Genomic DNA, 21,055 nt, shown 5'->3' with positions numbered 1-21,055 from the left:
AGGGAAAGACCTGCCAAAAAAGTTGAAAAACATCTTCATGTATGTGACCACGGCCGCGAGAGTTCTGGTCGCACAAGGATGGAAGACTGAAGAAACCCCAACTAAAGAATCATGGCAAGAAAAATTGATGGACTACGCAGAACTGGCAAAATTGACATATAAGCTACGGGACAAGGATAACTGTGACTTTAAGGATGAATGGGAACCTTTCACAAAGTATCTGAAGACGCAACAAAGCGAATTGGACTCCTTGGCAGGTTTTGAATAAACATCCACAATTTTTTTTTTACTGATAATAATCAGCTAAACAGTTTGAGGATCTATACAACTTTGTAACATGCAGAAAATAGCAATATTAGAGAAACCAAAGACTGGAACTGAGGGAAGTCGAGAGGTGGGATGGGGGGTGGGTTTTGGGGGGGAGGGGGAAGGAGGAAAAATGGGGGGGGGGTAAGGATATGTTTTTTGGATAATATGTCTTGTTATAACTTTGAATAAAAAAAACAAAACAAAACCAATAAAAAATGCATAAACAATTGAGTATCAAATACCACCCAATCTTCATTGGTTAATAAAATTCAGAAGTAATGGGAAAAAAAGAAAAAGGAAAAAAAACTTAGGTAATCACATGGACATCAGTGGGCCTTAATTCAAAACACATGTGCAAATGATCAGGCTGCATGTCTTTTGGGTACGTAATTAAGAATTCAGATGTTAAATATAGATTGTCTGGTGCATTTATGTTATCATCAATTCATTCTTCCTTAGTTCTGTGAATGTATCAGGTGCTGGTTTTTGCTAGAAGGAACTTGTGGGGGGGGGGACGGGACCCAAAGCCCTGTAGGGCACACAGAACAAGCCACATGGTTCTCTGGATTGTGGCCTATGAAAGCAGTAGATAGGCTATTTCAGTATATTAAGTCTCAAGGACAAATATTTGAAAACAGAGATGAATTGATTCAATTGTTTTTAAAGACTCGTTTAGCAAAATGACTTCAACTGACCCATACAAATCACATTTTCCTCCCCACCACAAACGCTGGGCTTTATTCATCTACTGGTTGTACTTACACCCCACTCTTCACCAAATGACCCCAGGGTGGGTTACAAAAAGTATCACAATTAAATCAGGTGCAATTTACATTAAAGTTGTAAAACAAAACTACAAAACGAACAAATGTCAAAGTTAACAAAACAGCAGCACAAAACAGCAATGTTGTATTAAAATAAATACGGTCCACAATATTAAAAAATATATATATTCAGATTTTCTACTCACTTCATAAGACTGGTGTTCTTTTTGCTAAAAGGACCAATTATCTTAAATATCAATTCCACGAGTCCATTCCTGCCCAAGGATACAGCATTTACAGCTGAAATTTTATAAAAAAAAAGTTACACCAAAGTGCAAAGTTATAGATATAAATGCTTACACTTGAAGCAAGGCAAATATAACCAAAACACCATCTTACCTATTTATATTTCACTAACTTAGCATAAAAATCCCAAAACTAAGCATTCAACTTGCAATTCTGTATGCACATGTCTAGTGAAGTTTCAGGATACCTAAATGCTACTTACCGTATTTTTCGCTCTATAGGACGCACTTTTTCCCCTCCAAAAATGAAGGGGAAATGTGTGTGCGTCCTATGGAGCGAATGCAGGCTTTCGCTCTCCAGGCTTCAGGAAGCTATCCGCAAGCCTTCAGAGCGTGGCGGGAGTTCCCGCCAGGCTCAGAAGGCTTGCAGATAGCAGGCAGCAGCCCGAATCCCGGGGAGCGCAGCGCTGTGCACCCCGGGCTTTGGGCAGCTATCCGCAAGCCTTCAGAGCCCGGCGGGATAGCAGCAAGCTCCGGGAGCGAAGGCGAGGTTGCACACAACCTTCCCCCGCCCCAGCCCCGCAGCTAAAAAGGGATGGATCCCGCTGGCTGTCTTGGCTTCTTTGCTCTTTGGGGCTGGGGGGGGGGGGTAATATTTTTTTTCTTTATTCCCCCCCCCAAAAAAAAACTAAGTGTGCCCTATGGTCCGGTGCGCCCTATAGAGCGAAAAATATGGTATATGTGTAAACTCTAATGCAGAACATCTGCTATTACACTGGAATGTTAACTATGTTTTGCAGATATGCGCCTGTTGGCTATTGTTTCCAGAGCACCTGCACCTATCAGAACCTGTGCCTTGGTTTTTGAACATTTTGAAACTTTTTTTCACAGCTTCAGCATTTCTGGAAATTTTACTATGCTGAGACACAATTCTTGCTTAATTGTGATTAAGGCACTGGGCCAAAGGATCCTAACTCTAAGCCCTTCTCCTCCTGTTACAGAATTCCCCTTGTCCTTAACCACTCTAGAGGGTTACATTGGAAGTAAATTAATAATGCCTAACACCAGTGCAAGGTTGCTGGCAAAACTTCAAGGGAATCCTGGTTATCATTAAGTATGGTTAATGTTAGCAATTCAACATTTAACTAAGGTGGAGGCTGTATTCCAAATTGAATTCAATGGGGCAAAAGTACACATGTGCAGAACTGAACTTCAAGGCTGGCAAAATCTTTTTCCCTCTACCCACTAAAACTGCTAGATCTACATATCTACTCAGCAACATTCCATGCTCAGGAGTTAGAAAGCCAACATACAGATTTTTATAAGAAAAGAAAATGCCTACTAGCTTTCAGCACTAATGTAAATGGGAGATGAAGGTCCTTTGATCTTTCATATTAAACATCTTTGAAAACTGAGATACACTAAGAGAAGAATGTCACGGTACTTACAATTAGTTGAGTAGACTCGTAAAACTTGGAGACAAGGTAATATTAACCTTTGATTCTGCAAGTTCTGTTTCACTAGGTTAAGAGTTATATTTAAAGCACCATTAACTCTGGCTTTTACTCCAAATTTTTTATCTGGAAATTCAAAAGGAACAGCAGCAATATTAGAACCCATGAAAACTATAATTTGGGGTGGGGGTTAGCTGGCCACAGCTTTTTAGATTAAAAAACGGCAAAACTTATTTTCTCATTTATAAAATTTCCTGCCTTACCACCATAAGACCCAGGGTAGGTTACAATGACCTTAGTAAAGACATGCCTCTTCAGCACATAGCAGAAGCTGAATAATGATGGTGGTAGACACACCTCAGTGGAGAGGGAGGGTCATCTTTCAGATATTTGGGGGTCTAAGTTATACAGGGCTTTAAACATTGATGTGAACGACTGTACTGAACCAAGAAACAAACTGGCAACCAAAACAGGGAGACTGCCGTGACAAAACCCACAAATCACACAGCACAGGAGAATGAATTATCCACAGAAGTTGGAAAAGAAGTTCATGTTAGTCTCTGAACAATATTCACTTGATTTGTTTCCCTTCCAGCCCCGTGCATGGGTTGATCTCAGTAACATAGTTTGGTACCAAGAAGGCTCTATATAGGGCTATTGCTCAGTAAAACAGCCCAAGCTAAGCAGAGGCCCAAAATTCAATTCCTGGCCATGGACTTTTTGGGAAAAGAGACCAGCACAACCTATAGCAAATCTGTGCAAATGATGCAAGAACCAATTTACTAATTCAGGTGCCTCAAGTGGCCCCCAGTTTAGCTTTAGCTTGCCGAAACTGTTCCCCATATGAATTTGAAAGCCTCCTTCATAGTCATATGGTTAAATTAGAGTACCTTCAGTTTATTTTCCTACCTTGCTATCCATTTCCCCCCTTCCATTACACAATCTCGCTGCATACAAACGGTATCACACCTGCAGTAGCCACTGGAAGGAGAGTGAGATGTTGGCGCCTCCCCACTCAGTTCCACCACTGTTCTTCCAATGGTAGGGTGCAGTTTTGTGGGGAGGGAACTAAGCCCAGTTTGCATTGTGTGTCCAGTCCTGAACACAATCAAGTTAAAAACAAGTGGCTTATGGGAATGTCACTATCTGCTAATCCTTAGTAGAACAGACTTGCAGAAGAAGCAGTCACAGCTTTTATTGAACAGTGCCAGTAGCAGAATGAGTTCTTTTTTTGCAGGGGTTCCGAGCCTGGGAAAGCCACACGATGGCAGCTCCACAAAGACAACATATGCAAGAGGATTTTAGTTAGGTTTGACTTACCTTTTGGGCCAATTTTTGCAAGAAGAGAATGAAGCAGCACCATTAATTCTTCATTTGGAGGGGATTCTTTGCTGACATTCACAAGCAATTGCAGTAAAATCTGTGTCCCTCCTCTAGAAACAAGAACACTTGTTCTTCTGCTACTGCCTAGAAATAGAACGTGAGCCATTAGCAGCAATGCTAAGGTATTCAGATTTTACTACCAACTCTTAAAGGTAAAGGGACCCCTGACCATTAGGTCCAACTCTGGGGTTGAGGCACTCATCTCGCTTTATTGGCCAAGGGAGCTGGCGTACAGCTTCTGGGACATGTGGCCAGCATGACTAAGCCGCTTCTGGCGAACCAGAGCAGTATGTGAGGCGAACCTGAGCTTACAGGGTTAAACAGCTCAGAGTGTACGCCCTGCCTACAAATTGGGAGGAGGGGGGAGACACGTCATATCCGAGAGTCTCCAGCCTTTGTTTTTTCTCTCTACTTTCGCTTTTGAGGAGAGAGGACGTGTTTTCACGATGCTGTTCGCTGTGATAGACAATGGATAGTCTGCTGTAAATAAAAACTGCTTCTAGTTGGTAAGATCCTGAGTGGATTTTATTTAAGCACACTGAAGGAAAGCATTGGAGGTTTGCAGCTTTCTCTGACCGCTGTGTTAAACTCTGCGTTTGCTCAGAGCCTTTGGAATGTGGCCTTTGAAGTCCGGAGGCCCAGCAGAACTGCACAACCGAAGCGGGCTGGACGCCAAGGCTTATCTGAGCAATAAACATTCTTTAGGTTATGGGCCACAGTAACTGCAATTAGAAGAAGCTGCTTTGATGCCTGCTGTGTGCTTAAAGAGGCTGTGAAAGTTGAGAAGCTGCTGTTTTTGCTGCCGGAGAAAAAAAGTCCTGCTTTGAGGCTTTGCCTGGGAGAAAGCAGGGAAACTGGCTGAAAAGCTGTGTGCTGCAAAGAGCCAATGGAGGCCTCTCCTCTGAAGCTGGCTGGTACGCGTGAGTACTTTAAAAGCCTCATGGGAGCACTGGGGGAGGAGATGGCTGAGCTCCAGGACTTTTATGATGCTCCGTTTGAAAAGCTCACAACCCAGTCCTGGGATATCTGGGTTAGGAGAGTAAGGGGGTGGTTTTTGGCCACAGGGCTCTGGAGTATAGCCCAGAAGGAGCCGGCCCCACCCACGCCAATTGCTACTGAAGATGACGCAGCAGGCCTGGAGGCTGCTTTGCTGCAAGATAGAGAGCAAAGAATGCAAAGAGAGCTCTGCATGTTGAGAGCAAGCGTGGACGCTTTGCTGTTGCCCCACCTGGAGGGCGTTGAGTCGGCTCAGGCCGCCTGGCAGGTGCTGAGGAGTCTGTGTGAAAGCTCAGCAGGAGCCCAGGGCCGGGAGAAAGCCGAGAGCAGGGAGGAAGCCGAGAGCCCAGTGGGAGCTGCTGGCCATGTTCCTGAAGTTACAGCTGGGAGTAGCTGCTTTGTCTCTGAGGGGCCGTGTGATGTAGAGGCCTACAACCAGAGTGCTGGGGAGCGTGCAGGCCCAGGCTGTACACCCAAAGGTGGGGGTGCTGGGAACGCAGGAATGGCTGAAGAGGGAGCTGTGAGTGCTGTTGCTACGCGTCGCCGCTGTTATCGCTGTGGCTCCCCCTCCCATCTGGTGAGAGAATGTCCAGTGGAGGCACAGGAACAGCCGAAGGCCGTCTCCCGTAGCAACCAGATAAAGAGCTCTTCTTCAAAGCGTGGGAAAGGCAAGCCGAAGGCAGCTAGCAGAGACACTGAACACAAACATTTGGCAGCCTCTATTGCTGTAGTCAAGAGTTGTCAACAGGATGCTGTGCTGGCTTTTGTCATAGACAGTGGAGCTTCCCATAATTTAGTGCCATCTGCAGGATTCCTGGAGAACTGCACCTCTGTAACTTCTGGGAAGACTGTCTGTTTAGCAGATGGGACTCGACACCCACTCACGCAGACTGGCTCACTGTTTTGTTCTTTCTTACAGGATTCGATCCAAGCTTTTGTTGTTCCAGGACTGTCGTGCGCGTTGCTGTCTGTCAGCGCCCTTCTTGCTGAGAACTACAAAGTGTGTTTTGAGAACAATAAGTGTTCTATTTCTAAGAATGGACAGCAACTAGTTTGTGCTAGATGCTTCTTTTGCAGGTACAGGTGACACGGAGGTGGCTCGAGCACAGTGTGCCAATGTTCCAGTTCATGATGTGTGTGCTCACTTATGGCACCGACGCATGGGTCACGTGTCCTGGGGGTCAGTGAAGAAGATCCCAGAGTGTACGCAAGGGTGCAAAATGAAATCATGTGCTAAGTTTCTAGATTGCAGAGCGTGCAAGTCCGCAAAGGTGAAAACGTGCACATACCCAAGGTCTGAGAGGGTGACCACTAGGGCTTTTCAATTAATTCATGCAGATTTGTCAGGTCCGATGTCTGTGACCAGGATGGGCGGAGCCAAATTTGCGCTGGTTCTGATTGATGACCATACACGCAACTCCTGGATCTTCACGATCCGACACAAAAATGAAGCTGCGCCGCTAATCAAAGACTGGATTGTGGCTGTGGAACTGCAGTTTTCCACACGGGTGCAAAACTTTCAGAGCGATCGCGGTGAGGAGTTCACCGGGTCTGCACTGCAAAGTTTCTTCCACAAAAAGGGGATTCAACACAGATTGTCCTCTCCGCACTCTCCCCAACAGAACGGGATTGCGGAAAGACGGAACAGGACTCTAGGGGAGATGTCCGCAGCTCTTTTGTTTGATGCCGGGCAAGGATACATGGGAATCCTGACATCCTGTCAGAGAGTCTGCTTGACTCTGCCGATACAGAAGAGGAAGAGGTTGAACCTGCTACTGAGGCTCAGAGTTCAGACCCAGTGCAGGCAGAGGGGAGAACTTCTCCCAAGGCTGTGAAGATTGAGCAACGCAGTGCTCCACCTTCCCCCACAGGTTCGGCTGAGAAGTCCAGAAGGCGCAGTAAGTCAGAGGGGGAGCTCTCTGATGCTAAGGACGTTCTGGCTGGCCCCAGTGGGTCAGAGGGGGTTCCTGAAGTAGTGCTGCGTCGTTCAGCTCGGACAACCAAGGGGAAACCTCCTGAAAGGTTTGCCGTCACTAGCGTGTGGGTCGGAATGGCACAGTGTGAACCCGAGAGTTTTGAGGATGTTCAGAAACTGTCTCAGGAAGAAGCCAGGAAATGGCATGAGGCGATGCAGAAGGAAATGAACTCAATGGAGTCTCTAGGTGTGTTCTCCCTCACGAAGTTGCCGGTGGGGAAACAGGCCGTGGGTAGCCGCTGGGTTTACCGTCTTAAACCCACTGCGACAAGAGAACCGCAGTATAAGGCCAGATTAGTGGCGAGAGGATTCACGCAGCGCAGGGGGTTGCATTATACGGAAACTTATGCTCCCACCTGTAGGAGTGAATCTCTACGTTTGCTCTTGGCCATTGCTGCACAAAGAGGGTTGCTGGTGCATCATTTTGATGTGGACGTTGCTTACATGAACTCGGACCTCCAGGAGGATCTGTACATGCTTCCTCCTCCAGGGTTTGAGGGCAATGAGCAAGGTACTGTGTGGAAACTTCACAAGTCAATTTACAGCCTGAAGCAGTCGGCCAGGAATTGGAACTTGTGCCTGAATGAAGCTTTGGTGAAGCTAGGTTTCAGGAAGAGTCTTGCTGACAGTTGCCTGTTCCTTAGAGGATCAGGAGACACACAGGAATTGGTGTTATTTTTCGTTGATGACATCATCCACATTGGAAAGGCAGACAAACAGGTGCAGAAGTTTGCCAAAGTGCTTGGGAAGCGGTTTCAGCTCAAGAACCTGGGTGCAGTAAGGATCTACCTGGGCATGCAGATAGCGAGAACTGAGGATGGTAGCTTCTTGCTCAGTCAGAAAGGCAAGATTGAGCAGTTGCTTGAGAAGTTCAGAATGTCCGATTGTGCAGGAGTTCGGACACCTATGGAGACGAACTTTGTGAAAGATAGCCAGCAAGCAGAAAGTGCCGAGTTTGAGAATGCTGAGCTCTTTCAGTCAGCTCTAGGTAGTCTGTTGTATCTGTCCCAATGGAGCAGATCAGACATTGCCTTTGCTACCAACCTGCTAAGTAGGGAAACGTCAAAGCCCAGTGTGAGTGCTTGGCACGGTATCAAGTGGGTACTGCGCTACCTGCAGCATACCAAAGACTTCTGTCTTAAGCTGCCAGCTGAAGGTGAGGCAAAGCTCACATGCTATGCAGACAGTGACTGGGCGAATTCGCAGGACCGCAAGTCTGTGTCTGGGTTGGTGGTAAAGTTTGGGAAGTCACTAATTGGGTGGAAGTCCCGGAAGCAAAGTCTCATTGCGCTGTCTTCTACTGAGGCTGAATTCAGTGCACTGTCTGATTTGTGCCGGGAACTAGAGTTCTATAGATGCTTGGTGCAAGAGATCTATGGGGATTGTAGCTTGCCCATCACGGTTTGGGAAGACAATCAACCTTGTTTGAAATTGGCTGAATCTGCGCAATTTAAGGACAGAACCAAGCATCTGGACATACACTTCCAAAATGTGTGCCAGAGTGTTCAGTCAGGTTTGATTCGGCTGAAGTATTGTGCCAGTCACATTAACTTGGCCGATGGATTTACCAAACCTTTAAGCTTCCAGCGTCATGGGGAGTTTTGTGGTGGTTTGGAGTTGGGGGTAAGTTCTGTACATACTTTCCCCACAGTAGTGAAAGGCGAGAGGGGGTGTGAGGAGAACCTGAGCTTACAGGGTTAAACAGCTCAGAGTGTACGCCCTGCCTACAAATTGGGAGGAGGGGGGAGACACGTCATATCCGAGAGTCTCCAGCCTTTGTTTTTTCTCTCTACTTTCGCTTTTGAGGAGAGAGGACGTGTTTTCACGATGCTGTTCGCTGTGATAGACAATGGATAGTCTGCTGTAAATAAAAACTGCTTCTAGTTGCTAAGATCCTGAGTGGATTTTATTTAAGCACACTGAAGGAAAGCATTGGAGGTTTGCAGCTTTCTCTGACCGCTGTGTTAAACTCTGCGTTTGCTCAGAGCCTTTGGAATGTGGCCTTTGAAGTCTGGAGGCCCAGCAGAACTGCGCAACCGAAGCGGGCTGGACGCCAAGGCTTATCTGAGCAATAAACATTCTTTAAGCAGCACACGGAAACACCGTTTACCTTCCCGCCGGAGCGGTACCTATTTATCTACTTGCACTTAGACGTGCTTTCAAACTGCTAGGCTGGCAGGAGCAGGGACCAAGCAACGGGAGCTCACCCCGTTGCGGGGATTCAAACTGCCGACCTTCTGATTGGCAAGTCCTAGGCTCTGTGGTTTAACCCACAGCGCCACCCGCATCCCTTCTAACAACTCTTACTTTTTAATAATATAGTCACAAGTATAAGGTCACTTTTTAATAATATAGTCACAAGTATAAGGTCACATGTATAAGGCCGGTCATATATAAAAGACCACATGAAGTATTTATTCTCTTTATGGCAGAAAACCTTAGCTACGCAAGTGTTTCTAAACTATCTAAGACTATAACAATTCACATTTATTAGATAAAAGACACTACAAGCCTAGACAGATGTTACAAATTTGCAATTTAATATAAAAACACACCTGCTGCCACCAGTTCATTTAGGATGTTCAAGATATTTAGTGTAGTCTGAAGATCTCGGGTATTCTGAAATGAACAGAATATTTCATAGTTATCATATTATACCTTTCATAATACATATCTACAAACACTTTCTGATGGCAGAAAGTGAGGAGGAATTATAGAACCTCTTAATGAGGGTGAAAGAGAGCGCAAAATGTGGTCTGAAGCTCAACATCAAAAAAACTAAGATCATGGCCACTGGTCCCATCACCTCCTTGCAAATAGAAGGTGAACAAATGGAGGCAGTGAGAGATTTTACTTTCTTGGGCTCCATGATCACTGCAGATGGTGACAGCAGCCACAAAATTAAAAGACGCCTGCTTCTTGGGAGAAAAGCAATGACAAACCTAGACAGCATCTTAAAAAGCAGAGACATCACCTTGCCGACAAAGGCCCATATAGTTAAAGCCATGGTTTTCCCAGTAGTGATGTATGTAAGTGAGAGCTGGACCATAAAGAAGGCTGATCGCTGAAGAATTGATGCTTTTGAATTATGGTGCTGGAGGAGACTCTTGAGAGTCCTATGGACTGCAAGAAGATCAAACCTATCCATTCTGAAGGAAATCAGCCTTGAGTGCTCACTGGAAGGACAGATCGTGAAGCTGAGGCTCCAATACTTTGGCCACCTCATGAGAAGAGAAGACTCCCTGGAAAAGACCCTGATGTTGGGAAAGATTGAGGGCACATGGAGAAGGGGATGACAGAGGACGAGATGGTTGGACAGTGTTCTCGAAGCTACAAGCATGAGTTTGACCAAACTGCGGGAGGCAGCAGAAGACAGGAGTGCCTGGCGTGCTCTGGTCCATGGGGTCACGAAGAGTCGGACACGACTTAACGACTAAACAACAACAAATATGCAAGCACGTATTCTTAAAGCACTGTGATGGAGATCCTGGTGCCCTCACAATGTTGTTGGGATTCACAACTCCCATCCGTCCCACCACTGTGGTCAATGGTCAGGCATTATGGCAGCTAAAGTCTAACAACATCTGGAGGGCCACACATTGCCTTGCCTTGACTTAAAGCTTTAAAAAGTACTAAAATTCCAGAATCAGGACCATGAATATAAATGCAGTAATATTTTAGATCAGGCATAGGCAAACTCTGGTCCTCCAGATGTTTGGGACTACAGTTCCCATCATCCTTTACCACTGGTCCTGTTAGCTATGGATGATGGGAATTGTAGTCCCAAACATCTGGAGGGCCGAAGTTTGCCTATGCCTGTTTTAGATATAAAAAATGACAGCTCTATCTCTGACATCAATGCTCTACGCTAGGTTTTCAAATCACATCTTAACAGTGGCACTGGACAATTAACCAAAACTATCAATTCTTTTAAATGCCATTACTTTGGGACACCATTAACTTTGTGTTAAGTTTTGAATGTTTCATTTAAAAAGAAGTTGCTATAGCTAAAATCTCTAACATCTACTTTAAAGGAAAGTAACAAACTTCTTACTCTATCCCAAACATGAAAATCCAGTGAACAGAGTGACTACTCTGACTGAGAAGCAAACTTTAGAAATTGAAACTGTGCAAGAAACTTAAGTTATACCGACCCACTATTTTACCATAAATTAGTTTTTAAAATAAAAATAGTACCTCTAAAGTTGATAGAATAACTTCTATTCCAGTTGAACCTTTTGCAGTCATTTCCTTCCTGATTTTTTCTGAAAGTTAAATACATGTGAGCACTTGATAAACCAGGAAATTAATTTCAAATGTGGGCAACCAGATAGTAGCTGCTGAAAAGCATAAAGTGCAACAGTAAAAAATGTTTTTAATCCCCAATGGTGATTACTTTAATTAATAAATAACAATCTACATTGCAAAAATACCAGATGCTTGAAATTATTCCTTTTAACAATGTAATAATTCCTACCTATCTGCATCAACAGAAATTACAGTAAAAGAAGACTAATATTAGGAATGAACCTCATTATAAAAAGGGAACTTTTTAAATACTGAGAACTCAGCTAGACTGTTAAAGGAAAAGCAAGCGTTATATATGCGATATAACATTGTGCCACCAGATGGCGATGTGGAGTCCTATTTTTCTCTACTCGTTTTCCCAGTTTAAATTTACAACGTTTTAAACTGAAACGCTTCTTTGATGTGTCTACATCCAGCCTGAGCTAAGTGACTACATCTTCTAAGCAAGAAAAAAAAGTGTTTCGTTCTATGTATGCAAGCATACTGACTACAATTTACAATCAGAACGTAACTCTGTACCATGACGTATAGGATGACATACATATATTATATACAGAATATTTTCAAGAGTAAAGTGCATATAAATTTAAAGGCTGATTTCAATGTACAACTATTTACCTTGACTCTGAGCCAGGTGGAGAATTTTTGATGTAACATATCTGGTAGTGTCTGCTTCCACTAAACATTCTGTGTTGATCTTTTCCAGTTGCGACAGCAAACTCAGAATCCGAGAATTGTTTGTTAGACTGGAGCAAATAAATTATTATTATTATTATTATTATTATTATTATTATTATTATTATTACTATTATTATTAGATATTGTCACTTTTAATATGACAGGCATTTTTCAGAGTGGCATTTTAGGAACGCTTAACATTAGGGTGATGATCCAAAAATTAATAATTAGTTAATTACTCTCAGGTAAGAATGTAGCCTTGGTCTTCGTTTAAGGTTAACGCTGTGGAAAAACAGGGTCCTTGTGCCTTTAAGGGCTGTATGAGAAGCAGAAATTGAACAAGTTAAGCCCGTTCACAATCAGGGCCTGAAGCCAACTTCTACTGATAACCATGATGTTGTTGGGACAGGGGAGTAGCAATTACTGTACTCTCTAATTTTCTGTTATGCCATGCCACCCTATCACAGCCATTTGGTGTTATGCTACACCCACTTGGCAGCCAATTTTTGACTGGCACCCACAACACCCTCTCAAAATTTGTGATGCATCTATTGGTCCAAAAAAGTTGGGTGACCCATGCTTTAAAGGTTCCAGTTATCCATTGTGACGTCACACTCTTAGCCAGGGCTACCATCCTAGAATCCATTACACCCAGAATTTCTGATGGGAAAACAGGAGAGAAAAATCCTCCATTTTGCCTTTTGACATTGCTGCTGCTTTCGAAAAGCAGGGGAGGGAGTGCTGGTGATGGTATGAAACTTCATCTTCTAAGAATTCCTGAAAGCTCTGGAGAGGAAGGGTAGACATTTGAAGACTTGTCTCCAGTTTGGATTCAGGTCCTATTAACACCTTGGTTTCTATTCCAAGCCAGCCTCAGACAGACTTTCACACCATCTCTAGTTGAGGCAACAAGAATTTCCCATCTTGGCAGAATTTCAGTTCTGATTAGTATCAAAAGGTCCATTAATTAATCCATTATGTAGCCTTAACATACCCCAAGAGAAGAAATATAAACTGCAAAAAAGTGGAAGTTTATTCAAATAAATTTTAGCTTTATCAGGCAGCCCAGTAATTTACATTGGCTTCCACACTGAGATGTGGGAATGTGATTAAGCAATGTTTTTCATTTTATAATACATTTAATTAAGAATATTTATAACGTAAAATGTTTTCATTTTAAAGGAAAGTAATTCTACTCTCTGTAATGGATCCAGAGGCAGCTGTCTTTTGAAACTCTCAAACTAAAATAGGCCAACTGGATTTCACATCAGGGGCAGACTCAAGTATCTGATGCTAACGATATCACTTAACATCTTGCTTTACCTGGTCTGAAATCCAGGAGGTGAGGATACCTCTGTGTTCACCTCTTCCTCTCACCCCAGTTCAGGACAAAATTCATTTTGCCTTGTCAGGCTAGGCATATGTCTCTGTGTCTTTACCAGTAGCCTTTAAGGCAGGGGTGGCTGACGGTGCCCCCTCCAGTTGCTGCTGACTCCCAACTCTCACCAGCCCTAGCCAATATTCACTCCTTGGGAATGAGTGAATATAGAGGACCACAGGCTTCCCATCCTTGCTTTAAAGCAAGAAGATACACAAAAGCATCCATGGAGACAGGGCTGCACTGGACTAGTTACAAATAGCACTTTAGGTTGGTTGGTTGGTTGGTTTGAAATAAGTGTTGATTTTGCATAGATTGACATAATCATCGAAATGTTCACAGATCAGTTTCAACCCAGGATGGTATTTTTAAGCAATTGAGTTAGTATGAAGTTGTCATGAATTCTAGACCTATTATCTGAAAACAGATTATTTTATTTACTGGAATGCTCAAATGGCAATACTCCTAACAAGTCCACTGAGTCATCATCAGGGCTCAGAACAGTCATGGATCTCTTACACACTTTTACACACACACCTCAACTTACCTCTAAGCATCTACAGTGTAACACAATCTTTAAGCCATTAATGACGTCCAAAATGTGACTCCACTGGTAAAAGTACACACATTATTTTTGGAGTGATATCGTTATGTAACTTTCCCTTGCCATTGCCTTTCTAGAGTGACAAAATGTTCCTGTTGCATTTTAACTGGCACCATAAGCCATTCTGCTTGTCGGCTTACCATGCAGCTAGCTTATACAGCAAGTGACAATTTGTTATACACGTTACAATGAAATATGGTTAGCTGCAATAAAACTAAAAGTATATGGCACTCGTTTAATAAATACTGCCACTGCTGGTTTACCAAAGATATGATAAATTACTATTCTTTGCTCAGCAGCCTGAAAACAGTTCAACTGCAGTTAGAAAATGATTCTGTATTTACCACCAAGTTGCTCTAAGACAGACATTGTCAATGTGGTGCCTTCCAGATGATGTTGGACTCCAACTCTCGCCAAACCCAGCAAGAGTTGCCAATGGCCAGGGATAGAGGGAGGCAGAGCCCACCAACATCTGGAGGGTACTGTGCTGGCTATCCCTGCTGACATATGGCTGTATTTCAATCAAATACTTGTAAGATACCCCAGGAACTTGGTGGAGGTTGGGGTATAAACAAGCTTCATCTAAAATTCACAAAACTATTCTAGTAAGAGGCAGCCACAAACAGAGGTACCTCCGGTTACAAATGGGATCTGTTTTGGAGTCCCGAAAATTTCGTAACCGAAGGACTGCTTCTGCGCACACACAAGTGGCAAACCCACTTCTGGGTTTCCTGCATAACCTGGAGGTTACGCAACATGAGGTACCACTGTACTCCTGCATAGATACTGCAGTAAAACATGCAGCAACACAGAAACTGATACACTGGCACACATTCAAATAACCAAGGGTCAGTGCAGCAGGTAAAAGGTATCTCAAGGTTCCAAGCTCTATTACATCACGTCAAAATTGGCAACTTCGCACAACTGGCATAATCCTGATTACAAAATTGTATGTGCTACTTGCACAATTAAAGCCGCCCACCAATCTGGAAGGATGACATCCATATAAAAGTAGATGTGTTTTGGAAAACCCCCCTCCAAACTATATATAAATTATTATTATTATTATTATTATTATTATTATTATTATTATTAATCTGAGAGTGGAGTTGAGGTGTTTTAAACAGGCAACCTATTCTGAAAACGGGGTGCAGCTTTGTACATTTAAAGACAAAATATTTTAAAAGTTTAGAGGGAGTAACATTCTCTCTTATTACATCTTTCAGAAAGATTAATCTCTTCTGTGTGATGTATGGAAGTTTGTTTTAGGACCAACAGCTAATAGTATAAGAAATAGGAATTTTCTAGAGAATTACTTTTAGGATACTTAGAGCACCAGCAAAACTTAAGTAACTGGAAACAGATACCCTGTTAGGACTAGTCTTAAAATAAATTGTTATGGAGATCCCAACTACTCTCAAGGCTGATATGAAAATAAACTGAGCAGCTGGAAGCAAAAATAGATGTTAAGTAAATAGTAAGTATAAATAAACATTAAATAAATAGTAAGAATGTTTCCCTTAGCATTATCATCATTCCACAGGCTTTTCCACTCACCGGGGATTAGTTCCTACAGGCCAAGGATGAGAGGAGTTGTCAGATCCTACCCACTTCCCAAGTGGTCTAAACATCCTGACTCTGATATGGATCCGAGTGCTGCGCCTCATGTTTGCATTATTTCCTCTAATAATGCCTTTGACCAAGCTACAAACTAAGTGCAACCTACAGCTTAACCATTTCTTACATAGTGACCTTATTCTAGAGTCCAACCCAGACACAATTGCATCGTAGGAAGTTACCATGGAAACCATGTTGTGTCATAAGGCTACAATTCCTCTACGTTTACACACTCTCAGAGAGTTTTATTGGATTCAATAAAATGATTCTGGAATAAGCATAAGAAATGTTTAGATTTATTTGCAAACAAGTTTCCTTAAAAAATATATGGGGTGAAGAATGGCCCCACAAAGTACCAATTCCAAAACAACTGGCACTTCAATGGATGACGTATTATATAACTTATATGCAGAGCAGTTCAGATTATTTTAAGCACATGTATCCAATGCTCCATGTGCTCAGTCCCACTGGCATAATGTAAGCCCCGGTTACATTCTTACATATGGCTTGATCAGGCCAACATTTGGTCCAGCACCCTGTTTTCATAGCGGCCAATCAGACACAAGCAGGACCTGAGTACCAGAGCACTCTCCTTTCTAACAGCTGGCTAGTAGCTTTCATTTCCTCTCATCCCACTGCACATCTGAACCATCTGGAGCTGATTTTGAGGGTGTGCAGGGAGCTTGAGCAGACTGAAGAGGAAGTTCCATTGCACACACAGAAGTCTATTGTGCCAGCAGAGGTGCATCAATTTCCATTGCGTTTATTATATACAAGTGAAATCACGACTAACTGCAACTTCTAAGCATATGTTCACTACCTACACAAACCAGTGATAAGCTCAACAGTGATAAGCACACATGCAAGATCATAGTAAGTGTCAGTTTACAGGATGCCATCACTAATTTCTAACCAGAAGTGTAGTATGTAAAGCAGAAGGGAAAGGAAAGACATGAAAAGAGCAGACGTCTGCTCATGCAACCCTTGGATCCAATCTCCTAGTTCACATATCATGGTGAACACTAGTTAATGGTTTATCGCAAATGTTGGGGTAGTTCCCACTGCGATCCCTTTGAGTCTGTAGCCATTGATGGATTGCATCGTAATCTCTATCTTAGTATCTACTCCAAACCAGGGATCATGGTTTGTTTTGCTCAAACAAAAAACAATGGGTTATTGTAAAATTACATGGATAGCATATAAGTACATGTATAGTTCATTAAAATATCAAAGCGACAATTATATGTACACAATAAAAACGAAATAAAATTTATAATTACAGGCCACCAACGAAATTTTTTTTTCTTAATAATCTGAATAAGCCTGATGGCTTTGGGTTCATTTACAAGCTATCTTCAAGGAATACAAACCCAGCTGTTGGGGAAAAAAATCCTGCAAGGAAGATTAAACAACCTCCGCATCTCCCGCCAATCCCCTTACCTTTTTTCTGATGCCATTTTTATTTTATTCATCATGTAAAGTTCTTCATATCAATCTGGAAAGCTTAGTTCTTCCACAGCAACATCTCTAATGATCGGCAAAAATGAAAAAAGAAGAGTGTGTAAGTATACTCAAATTCTAGTGTGAGAAACAGGATAATGTTTGAGAAAACACAGCAGAAATAACACCATCTGCAGAAACCAAGATAGCCAGCAAATACAGCCTTATAAGGGCCTGGGAACAAAAATGTCAGGGGAAAAATGCAGCTGTAGCCATTGGTTAAGCAAAAAGCAAAGGTGTCTGCTAAAGAGGGTGTAGCAGTGACAAAGATGGCAGAGACTGTGGAAAAAGACATGGATAAGCAATCAGTGGAAAATATTGCTGGGGAGAGTAATAGGAGACCATTGTACCTCTTGGCAATAGGGACGTTTTGCCATGCTGACGTTTTTCACTCATTTCTGGCCCAAAATGGTAAATTAAAAAAACTGCAGCTCCGTACAAAATCCCGAAGAAAATTAGTACTTTCCATTCAGGAAATGCCACATGTAATATTTTCTGACCAGCCCTCATAGAAGCCACTTGATATTAACATTACCCAATCAAAACAAGGTATCAGCAATTATATATAAGAAGCTGTTAGTACCAAAAGCTTTTCCAAATTCTAGTCATTGTTTTCAGCTAAACAAATCCAGTTTATTACTGAATGCATACTGCTTTAAAACGAAAATGTTTAGCAGAATACTGAATTTTCCATCTTTGTGAGCAACTTTTTTTTGTTAATAGATGCTAGTATGTTCTCAACTATAAAGGTAAAGGTACCCCTGCCCGTACAGGCCAGTCGTGTCTGACTCTAGGGTTGTGTGCCCATCTCACTTAAGAGGCCAGGGGCCAGCACTGTCCGGAGACACTTCCAGGTCACGTGGCCAGCGTGACGAAGCTGCTCTGGCGAGCCAGCACCAGTGCAGCACACGGAAACGCCATTTACCTTCCCGCTATAAAGCGGTACCTATTTATCTACTTGCACTTAGGGGTGCTTTCGAACTGCTAGGTGGGCAGGAGCTGGGACCGAAAGACGGGAGCTCACCCCACCGCGGGGATTCGAACCGCCGACCATGCGATCGGCAAGCCCTAGGCGCTGAGGTTTTACCCACAGCGCCACCCGCGTCCCTATGTTCTCAACTATATTACTAAGTAAAATCAAAATAATTTACATTGCTGGAATAATATGCTTTGCTTCATAATCACCCCTGTAATTTCTATTCACCAAAGATTTACTTATAATGGGGGTCTCTAAACTGTCATTATTCTTTAAATGATTTCATAACAGACACCAAGTTGTCATTTGCTTGCATTTACCAGTACTGGAAAATCAAGATTTTCATAACAAATTGGAACTAAGAAGGTGCCATCCATGTGTTCCAGCTAACCTTTTTAATGGATAAGCCCCCCTTTTTACTGGAGAAAAATTACTTCAACAGTTGTGTATCAGGGAGCTATCAGTTACTCATCTCAATTAGTCCTCAGTTCTACTCCAAAAAGTTCTTAGCTTACTTAAATCAGCAAAACTGGAGTTTATAAACTAAAGACAAAATCCACAAAAATATTATGTTGTACTGACATAACACAATCCTTCCTCAAGGCAACCAAGGCCTGGGGAGTTTCAGAAATGCATGGGAACCAGATATTGTGCAATCTACATGCTCTGCATCTACTGGCTAAAAACCCCGTTCTTTTGCAGGAGGAACTCTCCCAGGTCCTGCAGAGAATGTCCCTTATTTACTCTGATTCTGGATCCTCACAGTCAGACAAATCGCTCTGAAAGCAACTCATTGCCCTCTGACGATCATATCCTGGCCAAAAACAAACAGTCTGTGTGTTCCTATGCCCTGTAAATCATTGCCCCATACGAAAGATGGTGTCAGGGAACTGTCATCTGAGACGAAGGAGGTGAAAGGGCTCATGGAGGGTGAGAGAGACCACTCAGCGGAGGAGGGGACCAGCAGGGGGAGAAGTGGAGTTACAAGGGAAAGTGAGTCGGAGGGAGAGCTCAGAGATACTTCAAGCGGGAACAGTGGAGAGGTTTCAGGACCTCCCGTAGGCACACCCACTCCTCGGCGGAAACTGTCACGCCGAGAGTCCAGAAGACGCGTTTCCGTCAAGGAGCTTTTATGCTGGAAGAAGTTCCGTAAACGCCCACTGTCCGATTCAACGAGCGATTGATGGAGCCATGCTTAAGGAGCTCCATCACAGACAGAGGTTTGGGAACTTAGCCAAACTCTGAGGGATCAGGATTTTACGCACAAGCAGCTCACCATCCCATCACAGCAATCGGACAGTCCCTGAAAGCAGCTTGTGCAGAGAGGCATCATGAGCAACCCAGCTGGAGCCGGAGGAGCAGCAGGAGCTGGAGAAGGTCCAACTCTGGAAGAAAGGTACAGAGTTTTGGAACTCCAGCTAGCAATGCAAACGGCGAGGCTAGAAGAAAGGAGGGCGCAGGATGCAGAAAAGGCAAAAGGCGCTACACTAGCAAGAAAGATGCCAGGAATGGTGCAGAAGTTTGGGGGGGACCCCAGGAACTACCAAGCCTTTAGGACAGAGATGCAGTATGCTCTTGAACTGCAGTTTAACGACTTTCCCGATGAGGCATCGCGAGTGGCGTTTGTGATTGGCCATCTCGAAGGGGGGGCGAGAGACTGGGTCCGGCCCCTGATGGCAGGGAATAGTGACATGCTGAAGGACGCGAGGAAGTTTTTTCGCGCCATGGATTTGATGTTTTCCAGCGAGATTGAACAGGGACTGGTGCGCAGACAATTGATGGCTTGCAAACAGGGGAGCCGATCGGTTCGTGAGTACTGGACTGAGTTTACAATGTTGATACATAAATTGGGGTGGGACCTATCGGCGGAACCCATTCAAATGCTCTTTGAAGAGGGGCTTTCTTCGGCGGTGAAAGACGAACTTTCCCGGGCGCCCAGGGCGGAGTCTATGGACCAGCTGACCAAATCAGCGCTGACCATTGGAGCGCGCCAGGAGGCAAGAGCCTTGGAGAAGCGGGAGGGGAAAGGAGAGCGTTGGAGGGATTTCCGCATTCCAGAGATTCCAGAACCCAGTTTCCCGCCCGGAGAGCCGATGGAAGTTGGAACAGCGCGGGCGCGCGCAGTTTCAAATCCCAGTGAAGGGAGGAAGAAGGAGGGAAAGAGCGCCAAGAAATGTTACCTCTGCCAGCAGCCAGGTCACTTTGCCAGAGTCTGCCCACAAAGAAAGGAATGGCAAGGGATGGCGGGAGCTGTTGGGGGGAAGGAGGAGGAAGTCCAGGAGCCAGTAAAAGCCAACGCCTGTCTGCCGCTGTCAGGGCACTGCAGACAGGCCAAGGAGCAGTAAAAGTGCCCACTCCGGAACCTCCAAGACCAGCTCTAGTAATAGAGGTGCTGCTAGAGCTGGGAAACGGATACCCACTAAAGACCAAGGCGCTGTTGGACTCAGGCAGCTCCTGTAATTTTATGAGCAAGGAGTTTGCAGCTGAACACCAGATACAGACACTCCCTTTAAGCAACCCCCTGCAGGTCACCACGATCGATGGGAGGGAGCTGTTGGGGGGAGAAGTTAGCCTACAGACCGTCCCAATGGTTATGAGGGTGGCAAGGCACACTGAAAGGATAGCGTTCAATGTAGCCACCCTGGGAGGGGCGCCAGTCATTTTGGGAATGAGCTGGCTAGCGTTGCATGACCCGCTAGTGGGCTGGCATCAGAGAGTGGTCTCCTTTGGGTCAGCACATTGCCTGGAACACTGCAAAGAGGGAAAGGTGCCAGAAGGGGCAAAAGCCTCCCTAGCAGGGATGGAAGTGGCGGACAAAGGGAAGGTGCCCAAACAATACGCTGACCTGAGCAAGGTCTTCAGCGAAAG

The 21,055-nt window shown here is 44.0% G+C and overlaps 1 protein-coding gene across 9 annotated transcripts in view; it reads right to left on the bottom strand.

Moving 5' to 3' along the window:
• Positions 1-21,055, bottom strand: part of AGTPBP1 (ATP/GTP binding carboxypeptidase 1) — a 70,388-nt gene that overhangs the window by 31,179 nt on the left and 18,154 nt on the right. For 8 of the 9 annotated variants that reach the window (XM_083576523.1, XM_083576526.1, XM_083576527.1 and 5 more), the window contains exons 2-8: positions 17,152-17,238; positions 12,053-12,180; positions 11,324-11,391; positions 9,682-9,745; positions 4,093-4,239; positions 2,767-2,898; positions 1,280-1,373 (exon numbers count right to left, since the gene is read on the bottom strand). In XM_083576523.1, coding sequence (XP_083432649.1) covers positions 1,280-1,373; positions 2,767-2,898; positions 4,093-4,239; positions 9,682-9,745; positions 11,324-11,391; positions 12,053-12,180; positions 17,152-17,186 — 668 coding nt within the window. In that variant the 5' untranslated portion in view covers positions 17,187-17,238. Of the gene's footprint in view, positions 1-1,279; positions 1,374-2,766; positions 2,899-4,092; positions 4,240-9,681; positions 9,746-11,323; positions 11,392-12,052; positions 12,181-15,651; positions 15,869-17,151; positions 17,239-21,055 lie in introns of those variants that run through there. The other variant, XM_083576519.1, reaches the window with a different exon arrangement.

This window comes from Podarcis filfolensis (assembly GCF_964270895.1).
Source record: "Podarcis filfolensis genome assembly, chromosome: 11".
Taxonomy (NCBI): domain Eukaryota; kingdom Metazoa; phylum Chordata; class Lepidosauria; order Squamata; family Lacertidae; genus Podarcis; species Podarcis filfolensis.
This window is presented reverse-complemented; position numbering and strand designations above follow the sequence as displayed.